Raw genomic sequence first — 17,409 nt, 5'->3', positions numbered from 1 at the left:
TCCACCGGATGTGTACCAAACTCACTAAAAGTGGCAGTAATAAAGCCTCTCTTGAAAAAGCCAAACCTTGACCCAGAAAATATTTAAAAAACTATCGGCCTATATCGAATCTTCCATTCCTCTCAAAAATTTTAGAAAAGGCTGTTGCGCAGCAACTCACTGCCTTCCTGAAGACAAACAATGTATACGAAATGCTTCAGTCTGGTTTTAGACCCCATCATAGCACTGAGACTGCACTTGTGAAGGTGGTAAATGACCTTTTAATGGCATCAGACCGAGGCTCTGCATCTGTCCTCGTGCTCCTAGACCTTAGTGCAGCTTTTGATACCATCGATCACCACATTCTTTTGGAGAGATTTGAAACCCAAATTGGTCTACACGGACAAGTTCTGGCCTGGTTTAGATCTTATCTGTCGGAAAGATATCAGTTTGTCTCTGTGAATGGTTTGTCCTCTGACAAATCAACTGTAAATTTCGGTGTTCCTCAAGGTTCCGTTTTAGGACCACTATTGTTTTCACTATATATTTTACCTCTTGGGGATGTCATTCGAAAACATAATGTTAACTTTCAGTGCTATGCGGATGACACACAGCTGTACATTTCAATGAAACATGGTGAAGCCCCAAAATTGTCCTCGCTAGAAGCATGTGTTTCAGACATAAGGAAGTGGATGGCTGCAAACTTTCTACTTTTAAACTCGGACAAAACAGAGATGCTTGTTCTAGGTCCCAAGAAACAAAGAGATCTTCTGTTGAATCTGACAATTAATCTGGTTGTACAGTCGTCTCAAATAAAACTGTGAAGGACCTCGGTGTTACTCTGGACCCTGATCTCTCTTTTGAAGAACATATCAAGACTATTTCAAGGACAGCTTTTTTTTCCATCTACGTAACATTGCAAAAATCTGAAAGTTTCTGTCCAAAAATGATGCAGAAAAATGTATCCATGCTTTTGTCACTTCTAGGTTAGACTACTGCAATGCTCTACTTTCCGGCTACCCGGATAAAGCACTAAATAAACTTCAGTTAGTGCTAAATACGGCTACTAGAATCCTGACTAGAACCAAAAAAAATTATCATATTACTCCAGTGCTAGCCTCCCTACACTGGCTTCCTGTCAAGGCAAGGGCTGATTTCAAGGTTTTACTGCTAACCTACAAAGCATTACATGGGCTTGCTTCTACCTATCTCTCTGATTTGGTCCTGCCGTACATACCTACACGTACGCTACGGTCACAAGACGCAGGCCTCCTAATTGTCCCTAGAATTTCTAAGCAAACCGCTGCTAAAAAGCTCCTATAGAGCTCCATTTTTATGGAATGGTCTGCCTACCCATGTAAGAGACGCAAACTCGGTCTCAACCTTTAAGTCTTTACTGAAGACTCATCTCTTCAGTGGGTCATATGATTGAGTGTAGTCTGGCCCAGGAGTGGGAAGGTGAACGGATGTATGTACTGTATATATTTACTGTATTTACTGTAGGTAGTGTATGTATTTACTGTATTTCATGTATTTACTGTATGTATTTACTGTATGTACTTACTGTATATATTTACTGTATGTAGTGTATATATTTACTGTGTGTATTTACTGTATGTATTTACTGTATTTATGTACTGTATTTACTGTATTTATGTACTGTATGTACACTGCCGTTCAAAAGTTTGGGGTCCCGTAGAAATACATGAAATTAGTTGCAAAATGAATTGAAAATATAGTCAACACATTGACAAGGTTATAAATCATGATTTTTAATGAAATAATATTTGTGTCCTTCAAACTTTCCTTTCATCAAAGAATCCTCCATTTGCAGCAATTACAGCCTTGCGGACCTTTGGCATTCTAGTTGTCAATTGGTTGAGGTAATCTGAAGAGATTTCACCCCATGCTTCCCGAAGTTGGATTGGCTTGATGGGTACTTCTTACATACCATACGGTCAAGCTACTCCCACAACAGCTCAATAAGGTTGAGATCCGGTGACTGTGCTGGCCACTCCATTATAGATAGAATACCAGCTGACTGCTTCTTCCCTAAATAGTTATTGCATAGTTTTGAGCTGTGCTTTGGGTCATTGTCCTGTTGTAGGAGGAAATTGGCTCCGTTCTTCAAGATTCCTTTTACCCTGTACAAATCTCCCACTTTACCACCACCAAAGCACCCCCAGACCATCACATTGCCTCCACCATGCTTGACAGATGGCGTCAAGCACTCCTCCAGCATCTTTTCATTTTTTTCTGCATCTCACGAATGTTCTTCTTTGGTATCCGAACACCTCAAACTTAGATTCGTAATACTTTTTTCCAATCTTCCTCTGTCCAGTGTCTGTGTTATTTTGCCCATCTTAATCTTTTCTTTTTAATGGCCAGTCTGAGATATGGCTTTTTCTTTGCAACTCTACCTAGAGGTAGTTGCTGACGTTGAGACTGGTGTTTTGCGGGTACTATTTAATGAAGCTGCCAGTTGAGAACTTGTGAGGCGTCTGTTTCTCAAACAAGACACTCTAATGTACTTGTCCTCTTGCTCAGTTGTGCACCGGGGCCTCCCACTCCTCTTACTATTCTGGTTAGAGCCAGTTTGCGCTGTTCTGTGAAGGGAGTTGTACACAGCGTTGTACAAGATCTTCAGTTTCTTCGCATTTTCTCACATGGAATAGCCTTCATTTCTCAGAACAAGAATAGACTGGTGAGTTTCAGAAGAAAGTTCTTTGTTTCTGGCCATTTTGAGCCTGTAATCGAACCCACAAACACTGATGCTCCAGATACTCAACTAATCTAAAGGCCAGTTTTATTGCTTCTTTAATCAGCACAACCGTTTTCAGCTGTGCTAACATAATTGCAAAAGGGTTTTCTAATGATCAATCAGCCTTTTAAATTATAAACTTGGATTGCTAACACAGTGTGCCATTAGAACACAGGAGTGATGATTGCTGGTAATGGGCCTCTGTACGCCTAAGTAGATATTCCATTAAAAATCTGCAGTTTCCAGCTACAATAGTAATTTACAACATTAACAATGTCTACACTGTATTTCTTATCAATTTGATGTTATTTTAATGGACAATTTTTTTTTGCTTTTCTTTCAAAAATAAGGACATTTCTAAGTTACCCTAAACTTTTGAACGGCAGTGTATATGTTCGCATGTCTGTCCTTGTACATTACATAGAGGGAATGGTTCATGCTCGTATATGGATGGATTGAACCGTGCAATAAAGTCCTATGGCTGCAGCATGTAATGCTATCATCTGGGCATAACTGTGTTACAGAATGGACTGAGGTGCATAACTATGTTACATAATGGACTGAGGTGCATAACTGTGTTACAGAATGGACTGAGGTGCATAACTGTGTTACAGAATGGACTGAGGTGCATAACTGTGTTACAGAATGGACTGAGGTGCATAACTGTGTTACAGAATGGACTGAGGTGTATAACTGTGTTACAGAATGGACTGAGGTGTATAAATAACTGTGTTACAGAATGGACTGAGGTGTATAACTGTGTTACAGAATGGACTGAGGTGCATAATTGACTACTAATACAGCTGAGACAATTGCCAGCACTCCAGGGTCTCCTGATCAAATAGATAGGAACGGAATAGAATGTAGTGGGATGGAATAGAATGTAGTGGGATGGAATGTTATGGAATAGAATGGAATGTTTTGTAATGGAATATGTTTTTACAGTTGTTTATTTAACCTTTATTTAACTATGAAGTCAGGTAAGAACACATTTGAATTTACAGTAGAATTAAAATGAAATAAATAAAAATAGGACATGGTACAGACATTATTGGGCACAGACAACAACACAAAGGGCAAGAAGGTAGAGACAACAATACATCACGTGAAGCAGCCACAACTGTCAGTAAGAGTGTCCATGATTGAGTCTTTGAATGAAGAGATGGAGATAAATAGGTCCTGTTTGAGTGTTTGTTGCAGCTCGTTCCATTCGCTAGCTGCAGTGAACTGAAAACAGGAGCGACCCAGGGATGTGTGTGTTTTGGGAACCTTTAACAGAATATGACTGATAGAATGGGGGTTATATGTGGAGGATGAGGGCTGTAGTAGATATCTCAGATAGGGGGAGTGAGGCCTATGCAGTGGAATGAAATTGATTGTTATGGAATAGAATGGAATGGAATGTTATGTAGTGGAATGGAATGGAATGTTGTGGAATAGAATGGAATTTTATGGAATGGAATAGAATGTAGTGGAAAGGAATGGAATAGAATGGAATGTTATGTAGTGCAATGGAATGTTGTGGAATAGAATGGAATGTTATGGAATGGAATAGAATGTAGTGGAATGTTATGGAATGGAATAGAATATAGTGGAATGGCATAGAATGTTATGGAATGGAATAGAATGTAGTGGAATGTTATGGAATGGAATAGAATGTCGTGGAATGGTATGGAATGTTATGGAATGGAATAGAATGTAGTGGAATGATATGGAATGTTATGGAATGGAATAGAATGTAGTGGAATGGTATGGAATGTCGTGGAATGGTATGGAATGTTATGGAATGGAATAGAATGTAGTGGAATGGTATGGAATGTTATGGAATGGAAAAGAATGTAGTGGAATGGTATGGAATGTTATGGAATGGAATAGAATGTAGTGGAATGGTATGGAATGTTATGTAATGGAATAGAATGTAGTGGAATGGTATGGAATGTTATGGAATGGAATAGAATGTAGTGGAAAGGTATGGAATGTTATGGAATGGAATAGAATGTAGTGGAATGGTATGGAATGTTATGGAATGGAATGTAGTGGAATGGTATGGAATGTTATGGAATGGAATAGAATGTAGTGGAATGGTATGGAATGTTATGGAATGGAATGTAGTGGAATGGTATGGAATGTTATGGAATGGAATAGAATGTAGTGGAATGGTATGGAATGTTATGGAATGGAATGTAGTGGAATGGTATGGAATGTTATGGAATGGAATGTAGTGGAATGATATGGAATGTTATGGAATGGAATGTAGTGGAATGATATGGAATGTTATGGAATGGAATAGAATGTAGTGGAATGGTATGGAATGTTATGGAATGGAATGTAGTGGAATGGTATGGAATGTTATGGAATGGAATAGAATGTAGTGGAATGGTATGGAATGTTATGGAATGGAATAGAATGTAGTGGAATGGTATGGAATGTTATGGAATGGAATAGAATGCAGTGGAATGGTATGGAATGTTATGGAATGGAATAGAATGTAGTAGAATGGTATGGAATGGTATGGAATGGAATAGAATGTAGTGGAATGGTATGGAATGTTATGGAATGGAATGTAGTGGAATGGTATGGAATGTTATGGAATAGAATGTAGTGGAATGGTATGGAATGTTATGGAATAGAATGTAGTGGAATGGTATGGAATGTTATGGAATGGAATAGAATGTAGTGGAATGGTATGGAATGTTATGGAATGGAATAGAATGTAGTGGAATGGTATGGAATGTTATGGAATGGAATGTAGTGGAATGGTATGGAATGTTATGGAATAGAATGTAGTGGAATGGTATGGAATGTTATGGAATAGAATGTAGTGGAATGGTATGGAATGTTATGGAATGGAATAGAATGTAGTGGAATGGTATGGAATGTTATGGAATAGAATGTAGTGGAATGGTATGGAATGTTATGGAATGGAATAGAATGTAGTGGAATGGTATGGAATGTTATGGAATGGAATGTAGTGGAATGGTATGGAATGTTATGGAATGGAATAGAATGTAGTGGAATGGTATGGAATGTTATGGAATGGAATAGAATGTAGTGGAATGGTATGGAATGTTATGGAATGGAATGTAGTGGAATGGTATGGAATGTTATGGAATGGAATAGAATGTAGTGGAATGGTATGGAATGTTATGGAATGGAATGTAGTGGAATGGTATGGAATGTTATGGAATGGAATAGAATGTAGTGGAATGGTATGGAATGTTATGGAATGGAATGTAGTGGAATGGTATGGAATGTTATGGAATGGAATGTAGTGGAATGGTATGGAATGTTATGGAATGGAATGTAGTGGAATGGTATGGAATGTTATGGAATGGAATGTAGTGGAATGGTATGGAATGTTATGGAATGGAATGTAGTGGAATGGTATGGAATGTTATGGAATGGAATGTAGTGGAATGGTATGGAATGTTATGGAATGGAATGTAGTGGAATGGTATGGAATGTTATGGAATGGAATGTAGTGGAATGGTATGGAATGTTATGGAATGGAATGTAGTGGAATGGTATGGAATGTTATGGAATGGAATGTAGTGGAATGGTATGGAATGTTATGGAATGGAATGTAGTGGAATGGTATGGAATGTTATGGAATGGAATGTAGTGGAATGGTATGGAATGTTATGGAATGGAATGTAGTGGAATGGTAGTGGAATGGTATGGAATGTATGGAATGGAATGGAATGTAGTGGAATGGTATGGAATGTTATGGAATGGAATGTAGTGGAATGGTATGGAATGTTATGGAATGGAATGTAGTGGAATGGTATGGAATGTTATGGAATGGAATGTAGTGGAATGGTATGGAATGTTATGGAATGGAATGTAGTGGAATGGTATGGAATGTTATGGAATGGAATGTAGTGGAATGGTATGGAATGTTATGGAATGGAATGTAGTGGAATGGTATGGAATGTTATGGAATGGAATGTAGTGGAATGGTATGGAATGTAGTGGAATGGTATGGAATGTTATGGAATGGAATGTAGTGGAATGGTATGGAATGTTATGGAATGGAATGTAGTGGAATGGTATGGAATGTTATGGAATGGAATGTAGTGGAATGGTATGGAATGTTATGGAATGGAATGTAGTGGAATGGTATGGAATGTTATGGAATGGAATGTAGTGGAATGGTATGGAATGTTATGGAATGGAATGTAGTGGAATGGTATGGAATGTTATGGAATGGAATGTAGTGGAATGGTATGGAATGTTATGGAATGGAATGTAGTGGAATGGTATGGAATGTTATGGAATGGAATGTAGTGGAATGGTATGGAATGTTATGGAATGGAATGTAGTGGAATGGTATGGAATGGTATGGAATGGAATGTAGTGGAATGTTATGGAATGGAATGTAGTGGAATGGTATGGAATGGTATGGAATGGAATGTAGTGGAATGGTATGGAATGTTATGGAATGGAATGTAGTGGAATGTTATGGAATGGAATGTAGTGGAATGTTATGGAATGGAATGTAGTGGAATGGTATGGAATGGTATGGAATGGAATGTAGTGGAATGGTATGGAATGTTATGGAATGGAATGTAGTGGAATGGTATGGAATGTTATGGAATGGAATGTAGTGGAATGGTATGGAATGTTATGGAATGGAATGTAGTGGAATGGTATGGAATGTTATGGAATGGAATGTAGTGGAACGGTATGGAATGTTATGGAATGGAATGTAGTGGAATGGTATGGAATGTTATGGAATGGAATGTAGTGGAATGGTATGGAATGTTATGGAATGGAATGTAGTGGAATGGTATGGAATGTTATGGAATGGAATGTAGTGGAATGGTATGGAATGTTATGGAATGGAATGTAGTGGAATGGTATGGAATGTTATGGAATGGAATGTAGTGGAATGGTATGGAATGTTATGGAATGGAATGTAGTGGAATGGTATGGAATGTTATGGAATGGAATGTAGTGGAATGGTATGGAATGTTATGGAATGGAATGTAGTGGAATGGTATGGAATGTTATGGAATGGAATGTAGTGGAATGGTATGGAATGTTATGGAATGGAATGTAGTGGAATGGTATGGAATGTTATGGAATGGAATGTAGTGGAATGGTATGGAATGTTATGGAATGGAATGTAGTGGAATGGTATGGAATGTTATGGAATAGAATGTAGTGGAATGGTATGGAATGGAATAGAATGTAGTGGAATGGTATGGAATGTTATGGAATGGAATGTAGTGGAATGGTATGGAATGTTATGGAATGGAATGTAGTGGAATGGTATGGAATGTTATGGAATGGAATGTAGTGGAATGGTATGGAATGTTATGGAATAGAATGTAGTGGAATGGTATGGAATGTTATGGAATAGAATGTAGTGGAATGGTATGGAATGTTATGGAATGGAATGTAGTGGAATGGTATGGAATGTTATGGAATGGAATGTAGTGGAATGGTATGGAATGTTATGGAATGGAATGTAGTGGAATGGTATGGAATGTTATGGAATAGAATGTAGTGGAATGGTATGGAATGTTATGGAATAGAATGTAGTGGAATGGTATGGAATGTTATGGAATGGAATGTAGTGGAATGGTATGGAATGTTATGGAATGGAATGTAGTGGAATGGTATGGAATGTTATGGAATGGAATGTAGTGGAATGGTATGGAATGTTATGGAATAGAATGTAGTGGAATGGTATGGAATGTTATGGAATGGAATGTAGTGGAATGGTATGGAATGTTATGGAATGGAATGTAGTGGAATGGTATGGAATGTTATGGAATGGAATGTAGTGGAATGGTATGGAATGTTATGGAATGGAATGTAGTGGAATGGTATGGAATGTTATGGAATGGAATGTAGTGGAATGGTATGGAATGTTATGGAATGGAATGTAGTGGAATGGTATGGAATGTTATGGAATGGAATGTAGTGGAATGGTATGGAATGTTATGGAATGGAATGTAGTGGAATGGTATGGAATGAGAAAGTCCTCCAGTACAGGGTGCACATTGCATTTTATTTGATTAGAGCCTCTTTGAACAGCTCTTCCTCATCTCGTCAAGACATTCTCAGAACTTGCTGAGACATGACGGTGCACACCAGAAACAAGCCCTGAAGCCTAATTGTAATATGCAGTTAAACGTGAAACTTATCATTGTGAAAGAGAGACAGTTGGTCAGATTCTGAACAGCAGAGACGTTGCCATGGTGGCAGTGTTTGACTGACAGCTGAGACCCAGCCTGTATCTGACGGGTCACTAGTCATTCAGCCTAAGGAGCTGTGCATATTCTCTCTCTTTCTCTCTCTCTCTCTGAGGAGGGAGGGAGAAAAAGATGAGGAGGGAGGAGAAGAGGATGAGGAGGGAGGGAGAAAAGGATGAGGAGGGAGGAGAGGAGGATGAGGAGGGAGGGAGAAAAGGATGAGGAGGGAGGAGAGGAGGATGAGGAGGGAGGGAGAAAAGGATGAGGAGGGAGGAGTAGAGGATGAGGAGGGAGGAGAAGGAAAAGGTTCAAAGTAAGACAGAGGAGATTATTATTATTATTATTATTATTATGAATTATTATAATTATTGGAGAGGACAAGAAGAACAAGGGAAAGTTTAGCCTTGACAGACAAGAGTCTGAGTTAGATTGGAGTGAGTGACATGGTGAGAGAGATAGTCAGTGACATGGTGAGAGAGATAGTCAGTAACATGGTGATAGATATAGTCAGTAACATGGTGAGAGAGATAGTCAGTGACATGGTGATAGATATAGTCAGTAACATGGTGAGAGAGATAGTCAGTGACATGGTGATAGATATAGTCAGTAACATGGTGAGAGAGATAGTCAGTAACATGGTGATAGATATAGTCAGTAACATGGTGATAGATATAGTCAGTAACATGGTGAGAGAGATAGTCAGTGACATGGTGAGAGAGATAGTCAGTAACATGGTGAGAGAGATAGTCAGTGACAGAGTGGGAGAGGGGGAGACAGAGTGGGAGAGGGGTAGACAGAGTGGGAGAGGGCCCCGAGGGTGAGACAGAGGGTGAGAAGTGGGAGAAGGGGGAACAAAGGGTGAGAAGGGGGAGACCAAGGGTGAGAAGGGGGAGACAGAGTGGGAGAGGGGGAGACAGGAGGATGAGAGGAGAGGAGAGGAGAGGAGACAGATGGTGAGAAGGGGGAGACCGAGGGCGAGACAGGGGAGACAGAGGGGGAGAGAAGAGCAGATCTAGTAGTGTTGTTCATGTGTGTGTGTGTGTGTGTGTGTGTGTGTGTGTGTGTGTGTGTGTGTGTGTGTGTGTGTGTGTGTGTGTGTGTGTGTGTGTGTGTGTTTTCTTACTTCGGGTTTCCATTGCCTATGCATTGTATAATGAACTTCTCTCCCTCTCTGGGCAGATCATTCTGAGGCTGGATAGTGACATCTGGGGTGACTAGAGAAAAGACCCAACATACAGTAACATTACATACACTGGAGAAGATATACACACACACACACACACACACTGCTACACACACACACTGCTACACACAGGTATGAGCAAACTAACATAATAGCCTAACCTAGCTTCTGCATCTGCATTGCTTGCTCTCTGGGGTTTTAGGCTGCGTATTGACTGCAGATGTAAAAAGTTATTTCTATAATGAACGTGATTGATTGACTCAGCTGTAGCACTGACAGAGTGGTAAACATACGAGTCCCCTGCAGGTGGCAGTATACACATGACCAGCCAATGGCAGCAGTACTGAGAGGCAGAAGCATAACTGCATAAGGAGAGTCACATTTCTTAGAAGCACATCTCCTTGGATCCTGGTCTCACATTTCCTCTCCTCACCTCGCTTTCCTCTGTCATTTTCAAAAGGAGGCAATGAGAGGATGTGATGAAAGGACTCAAGGTATCAGTGAAAGGGCCATAGTCTGGGCTGCCATACAGTATGGTGATGATATACACGAGGTTGCAGTGGCAGGGCTTGGCCAGTGGGGGCAGCACTTACACAGGACTCTGATGGGCTGTTCGGTCCACTTCTCACCCGGGGACAGAGAAGGGTGGTCAACAGCACAGCCGATCAGGGTGTTGTCGTCGCTACGACCCACCGTCAGAGTCAGCTCACTGATCACTGTGTAGGTGGCCTCGTCTGGATTAGTCTCCACCACGTCAGGACGACCTGGACGTGCATACACAGAGACACACACATACACAGAGACACACATACACAGAGACACACATACACAGAGACACACGTACACAGAGACACACGTACACAGAGACACACACATACACAGAGACACACATACACAGAGACACACACATACACAGAGACACACACATACACAGAGACACACACATACACAGAGACACACACATGCACAGAGACACACATAAACAGAGACACACATACACAAAGACACACATACACAGAGACACACACATACACAGAGACACACACATACACAGAGACACACATACACAGAGACACACACATACACAGAGACACACATACACAGAGACACACACATACACAGAGACACACATACACAGAGACACACATACACAGAGACACACGTACACAGAGACACACACATACACAGAGACACACATACACAGAGACACACATACACAGAGACACACATACACAGAGACACACATACACGGAGACACACATACACACAAATTGTCACCATGGATACTCCTTTTAACTGTCATTGTATAAAATTGTTATATAATACTATCACTGTATGATATAATACTACCACTGTATGATATTATACTACTATGATATAATACTACAACTATATGATATAATATTATCACTGTATGATATAATACTACTATGATATAATACTACCACTGTATGATATAATACTACTATGATATAATACTACCACTATATGATATAATACTACTATGATATAATACTACCACTATATGATATAATACTACTATGATATAATACTACCACTATATGATATAATACTACTATGATATAATACTACCACTATATGATATAATACTACCACTGTATGATATAATACTACTATGATATAATACTACCACTGTATGATATAATACTATCACTGTATGATATAATACTACTATGATATAATACTACCACTATATGATATAATACTACTATGATATAATACTACCACTATACGATATAATACTACCACTATATGATATAATACTACTATGATATAATACTACCACTATATGATATAATACTACTACGATATAATACTACCACTATATGATATAATACTACTATGATATAATACTACCACTATATGATATAATACTACCACTATATGATATAATACTACTATTATATAATACTAACACTATATGATATAATACTATCACTGTATGATATAATACTACCACTAAATGATATAATAATATCACTGTATGATATAATACTATCACTATATGATATACTACTACTACTCTATGATATAATACTACCACTGTATAATATAATACTACTATGATATAATACTACCACTATATGATATAATACTATCACTGTATGATATAATACTACTACTGTATGATATAATACTACTACTGTATGATATAATACTACTATGATATAATACTACCACTGTATAATATAATACTACTATGATATAATACTACCACTATATGATATAATACTATCACTGTATGATATAATACTACCACTGTATGACATAATACTATCACTGAATGATATAACACTACTATGATATACTACTACTGTATGATATAATACTACCCCTGTATGATATAATACTATCACTGAATGATATAATAATACTATGATATAATACTACTACTGTATGATATAATACGACCACTGTATTATATATACTATCACTGAATGATATCATACTACTATGATATAATACTACCACTGTATGATATAATACTACCACTGTATGATATAATACTACCACTATATGATATAATACTATCACTGAATGCTATAATACTACTACTGTATGATATAATACTACTACTGTATGGTATAATACTACTACTGTATGGTATAATACTACTACTGTATGATATAATAACATCACTGTGTGGTATAATACTACTACTGTATGATATAATACTACTACTGTATGATATAATACTACTACTGTATGATATAGTACTACCACAATATGATATAATACTATCACTGTCTGAAAAGCTGCTTGTCACATTAGTTTATATTCAAGATACAGAAATACCACTGACTGAAAAACCACTGAGTAATATTTCAGTAATATGACATGGATGATATTTCTCTTTCTCCTTTACTCTGTCTCTCTCTCTCTTTCTCATTCATGCACCCAAGCACCAGTGCGCACACACACAAACGCACACACACACGCGCACACGCACAAACACACACACACACGCGCACACGCACAAACACACACACACACACACACACACTTAGGGGCTGGCTACAGTTCAAATCTGGGGATGCACCATAATGATACCATAAATGTTGATTATGTCAGCGTTCCAAATGACACCCTATTCTCTATATAGTGCACTACTTTTGACTAGAGTCCAGAGGACTTTGGTCAAAAGTTGTGCACTAAACAGGGAATAAGGATCCATTTGGGATGCAACCTTGGAAGCAACCTACATCCAATTGAATCCAAACATATTAATCCATTCAGCTGATCAATAGCTCTTACCCTTACATAGAGAACAAGAGCATTCATATTTAAAGCCTCTTCACAGCTCTTAGCCCCTTCCATTCATTCAATTAAACCCTCTTCAGATTCAGTTCCTGAATCTCCCAACCATCATCCTTATTTTTTGCTTTATCCTTCCTACTTTTCCTTCACTGACCCTTCCCTCATAGCCTGTATTGTCTCTCTCACTGCGTTCCAAATGTCACCCTGTTGCCTATGTAGTTCACTACTTCTGACCAGAGCCCTGTGGATTGAACTGAACTACAGCCCCCCCCTCTCCTGTCTCTCTCCTAATACAGCCCCTCCCTCTCCTGTCTATCTCATAATACGGCCCCTCCCTCTCCTGTCTCTCTCCTAATACAGCCCCTCCCTCTCCTGTCTTCTCTCCTAATACAGCCCCTCCCTCTCCTGTCTCTCTCCTAATACGGCCCCTCCCTCTCCTGTCTCTCTCCTAATACGGCCCCTCCCTCTCCTGTCTCTCTCCTAATACGGCCCCTCCCTCTCCTGTCTCTCTCCTAATACAGCCCCTTCCTCTCCTGTCTCTCTCCTAATACAGCCCCTCCCTCTCCTGTCTTCTCTCCTAATACAGCCCCTCCCTCTCCTGTCTCTCTCCTAATACGACCCCTCCCTCTCCTGTCTCTCTCCTAATACGGCCCCTCCCTCTCCTGTCTCTCTCCTAATACGACCCCTCCCTCTCCTGTCTCTCTCCTAATACAGCCCCTTCCTCTCCTGTCTCTCTCCTAATACAGCCCCTCCCTCTCCTGTCTTCTCTCCTAATACAGCCCCTCCCTCTCCTGTCTTCTCTCCTAATACAGCCCCTCCCTCTCCTGTCTCTCTCCTAATACAGCCCCTTCCTCTCCTGTCTCTCTCCTAATACAGCCCCTCCCTCTCCTGTCTTCTCTCCTAATACAGCCCCCCCTCTCCTGTCTCTCTCCTAATACAGCCCCTCCCTCTCCTGTCTCTCTCCTAATACAGCCCCTTCCTCTCCTGTCTCTCTCCTAATACAGCCCCTCCCTCTCCTGTCTTCTCTCCTAATACAGCCCCCCCTCTCCTGTCTCTCTCCTAATACAGCCCCTTCCTCTCCTGTCTCTCTCCTAATACAGCCCCTCCCTCTCCTGTCTCTCTCCTAATACAGCCCCTTCCTCTCCTGTCTCTCTCCTAATACAGCCCCTCCCTCTCCTGTCTTCTCTCCTAATACAGCCCCTTCCTCTCCTGTCTCTCTCCTAATACAGCCCCTCCCTCTCCTGTCTTCTCTCCTAATACAGCCCCTTCCTCTCCTGTCTCTCTCCTAATACAGCCCCTCCCTCTCCTGTCTTCTCTCCTAATACAGCCCCTCCCTCTCCTGTCTCTCTCCTAATACGACCCTCCCTCTCCTGTCTCTCTCGTAATCGGCCGCTCCCTCTTCTTTCTCTCCCTCTCTCTGCCTCCCCCTCTCTCCCGCCTCTCTTCCCCTTTCCCTCCCTCCCTCCCTCCATCCCTCTCTCTCCCCCTCTCTCTGCCTCCCCCTCTCTCCCGCCTCTCTTCCCCTTTCCCTCCCTCCCTCTCTCTCCCCCTCTCTCTGCCTCCCCCTCTCTCCCGCCTCTCTTCCCCTTCCCCTTTCCCTCCCTCCCTCCCTCCCTCCCTCCCTCCCTCCCTCCCTCCCTCCCTCTCTCTGCCTCCCCCTCTCTCCCGCCTCTCTTCCCCTTTCCCTCCCTCCCTCCCTCCATCCTTCTCTCTCTCCCCCTCTTCCTCCCCTCTGAGCCTCTTTAATCTCTGTAAGCCTGTCAAAGGAGCAGCAGTGAGTGGCGATCTATGCGCTCGTTTCTCTCAGTTAGCTTCTTACAGCACATTGCTCAATTCCTGTGGCCCAAATGGCCTTATAGGACCTGGCCAAAAGTAGTGCCCTACATATGTAATAGGGTGCTATTTGGGATACAAACGTTGCATGAGAGGGTGTCATAATAACACATTGACCTATGATGCTCCTCTCCTCAGCCTCTCCTCGGTCCCTTTCTTCAGCCATAATACTGTCTGAAGAGCCTAGTGGGTGTGTAGCAGGGACACAGCAGCACACACATTAACTGTCACACAGGGTTGAGCTCATAAAGACCAACACCAGGGGAGGCTCTCCTCTCATAAAGACTCCAACACCAGGGGGAGGCTCTCCTCTCATAAAGACTCCAACACCAGGGGGAGGCTCTCATCTCATAAAGACTCCAACACCAGGGGGAGGCTCTCCTCTCATAAAGACTCCAACACCAGGGGAGGCTCTCCTCTCATAAAGACTCCAACACCAGGGAGAGGCTCTCTGTCTACCCCTCTGTCTCTCTCTCCCATCTACCCCCCCCTCTCTCTCCCATATACCCCCTCTTCCATCTGCCCTCACTCTCTCCCCTGTCTACCCACCTCTCTCCTGTCTACCTCTCCAGTCTCCTTCTCACTCTCCCTCCCTAACCCTTCCCTCCATCCTTCCCCTCCTCTCCCCCTCCACCCTTACCTGTAAGTTCCTCCTGGTTCCTGTACCAGCGTAGTTTGGCGGGGGGCTTGCTCCCGGAGCTGGTGCAGGTGAGGGTGACCTTACCCCCCTCCTGGACAGTGTCTTCATAGCCAGAGATCTGGGGCTTATCAGGGACCCCTGGGGGGGGGGGGGGGGGGGGGGGAGACATTGACATTGAGAGAGACTATAGTCTACACCCCCTTGAACATTTTTCATATTTTGTTGCGTTACAATGCGGGATTGAGATAGATTTCATTGTATTTCTTTGGCATTGATCTACACAAAATACGCCATAACGTCAAAGTGAAACGAAAAATGTAACTTTAAAATAATAATAATAATAAAAATGTAACTTTAAAATAATAATAATAATAATAATAAAAATGTCTAAATTACTGTCGTTGTGTAATTATTCAACATTTTTTTTAGGCAAGCCTATATTAGTTCAGAAGTCAAATGTTGCTTAACAAATCACATAATATGTTACATGGACTCACTCTTTGTGCTGTTGTCTGTGCCAAATAATGTTTGTACCATGTTTTGTGTTGCTACTATGTTACATGGACTCACTCTTTGTGAAATAATAGGAGTTGACATGAGTTTTTAATAACTAACCCTTCCTCTGTCCCCCATACAACATCTGTAAAATCCCTCCGTCTAGTATTGAATTTCAAGCGCAGATTCAACCACAAAGACCAGGGAGCTTTCCGAAAGCCTCATACAGAAAGGCGGTGATTGGTAGATGGGTAACAATTATAAATCAGACTCTGATTATCTTTAAGCATGATCAAGTTCATATTTATGCTGTGGATGATGTATTAAACCACCCAGATACAAAGATACAGTCGTCCTTCTGAACTGAGCTGCAGGACAGGAAGGAAACTGGGTTGTCACCATGAGGCTTTTGGTGATTTTAAAACCACTACAGAGTTCAATGTCTGTAATGGGAGAAAACTGAGGATGGATCAACAACATTGTAGTGACTCCACAATAATGACCTAAATGACAGAGTGAAAAGAATAATACAAATATACAGGATATAAATATAAAAAAACATGAATATACACTATATATGCAAAAGTATGTGGACACCACTTCAAATGAATGATTCGGCTATTTCAGCCACATCAGTTGCTGACAGGTGTATCAATCGAGCACACAGCCATGCAATCTCCATAGACAAACATTGGCAGTAGAATGGCCTTACTGAAGAGCTCAGAGACTTTCAACGTGGCACCGTCATAGGATGCCACCTTTCCAACAACTCAGTTCGTCAAATTTCTGCCCTGACAGAGCTGCCCCGGTCAACTGTAAATGCTGTGAAATGGAAACGTCTAGAAGCAACAACAGCTCAGCCGCGAAGTAGTAGGTCACACAAGCTCACAGAACGGGACCGTCGAGTGCGGAAGCACATAGCGTGTAAAAATTGTCTGTCCTCGGTTGCGCCACTCACTACCAAGTTTAACACTGCCTCTGGAAGCAAGGTCAGCACAATAACTGTTCATCAGGAGCTTCATGAAATGGGTTTCCA

The 17,409-nt window shown here is 41.0% G+C and overlaps 1 protein-coding gene across 4 annotated transcripts in view; it reads right to left on the bottom strand.

Moving 5' to 3' along the window:
* The window catches only part of LOC139387409 (cell adhesion molecule 3-like), a 117,989-nt gene that overhangs the window by 18,451 nt on the left and 82,129 nt on the right, over nt 1–17,409 (bottom strand). For all 4 annotated transcript variants that reach the window (XM_071133562.1, XM_071133564.1, XM_071133560.1 and 1 more), the window contains 3 exons: nt 15,879–16,016; nt 10,720–10,890; nt 10,067–10,157 (listed from right to left, as the gene is read on the bottom strand). In XM_071133562.1, the coding sequence (XP_070989663.1) occupies nt 10,067–10,157; nt 10,720–10,890; nt 15,879–16,016 (400 nt within the window). The remainder of the gene's footprint in view (nt 1–10,066; nt 10,158–10,719; nt 10,891–15,878; nt 16,017–17,409) is intronic.

Source organism: Oncorhynchus clarkii, chromosome 28 (assembly GCF_045791955.1).
Source record: "Oncorhynchus clarkii lewisi isolate Uvic-CL-2024 chromosome 28, UVic_Ocla_1.0, whole genome shotgun sequence".
Lineage (NCBI taxonomy): Eukaryota > Metazoa > Chordata > Actinopteri > Salmoniformes > Salmonidae > Oncorhynchus > Oncorhynchus clarkii.
The sequence above is the reverse complement of the archived record's forward strand: the minus strand, read 5'-3'. Positions and strand labels throughout refer to the sequence as shown.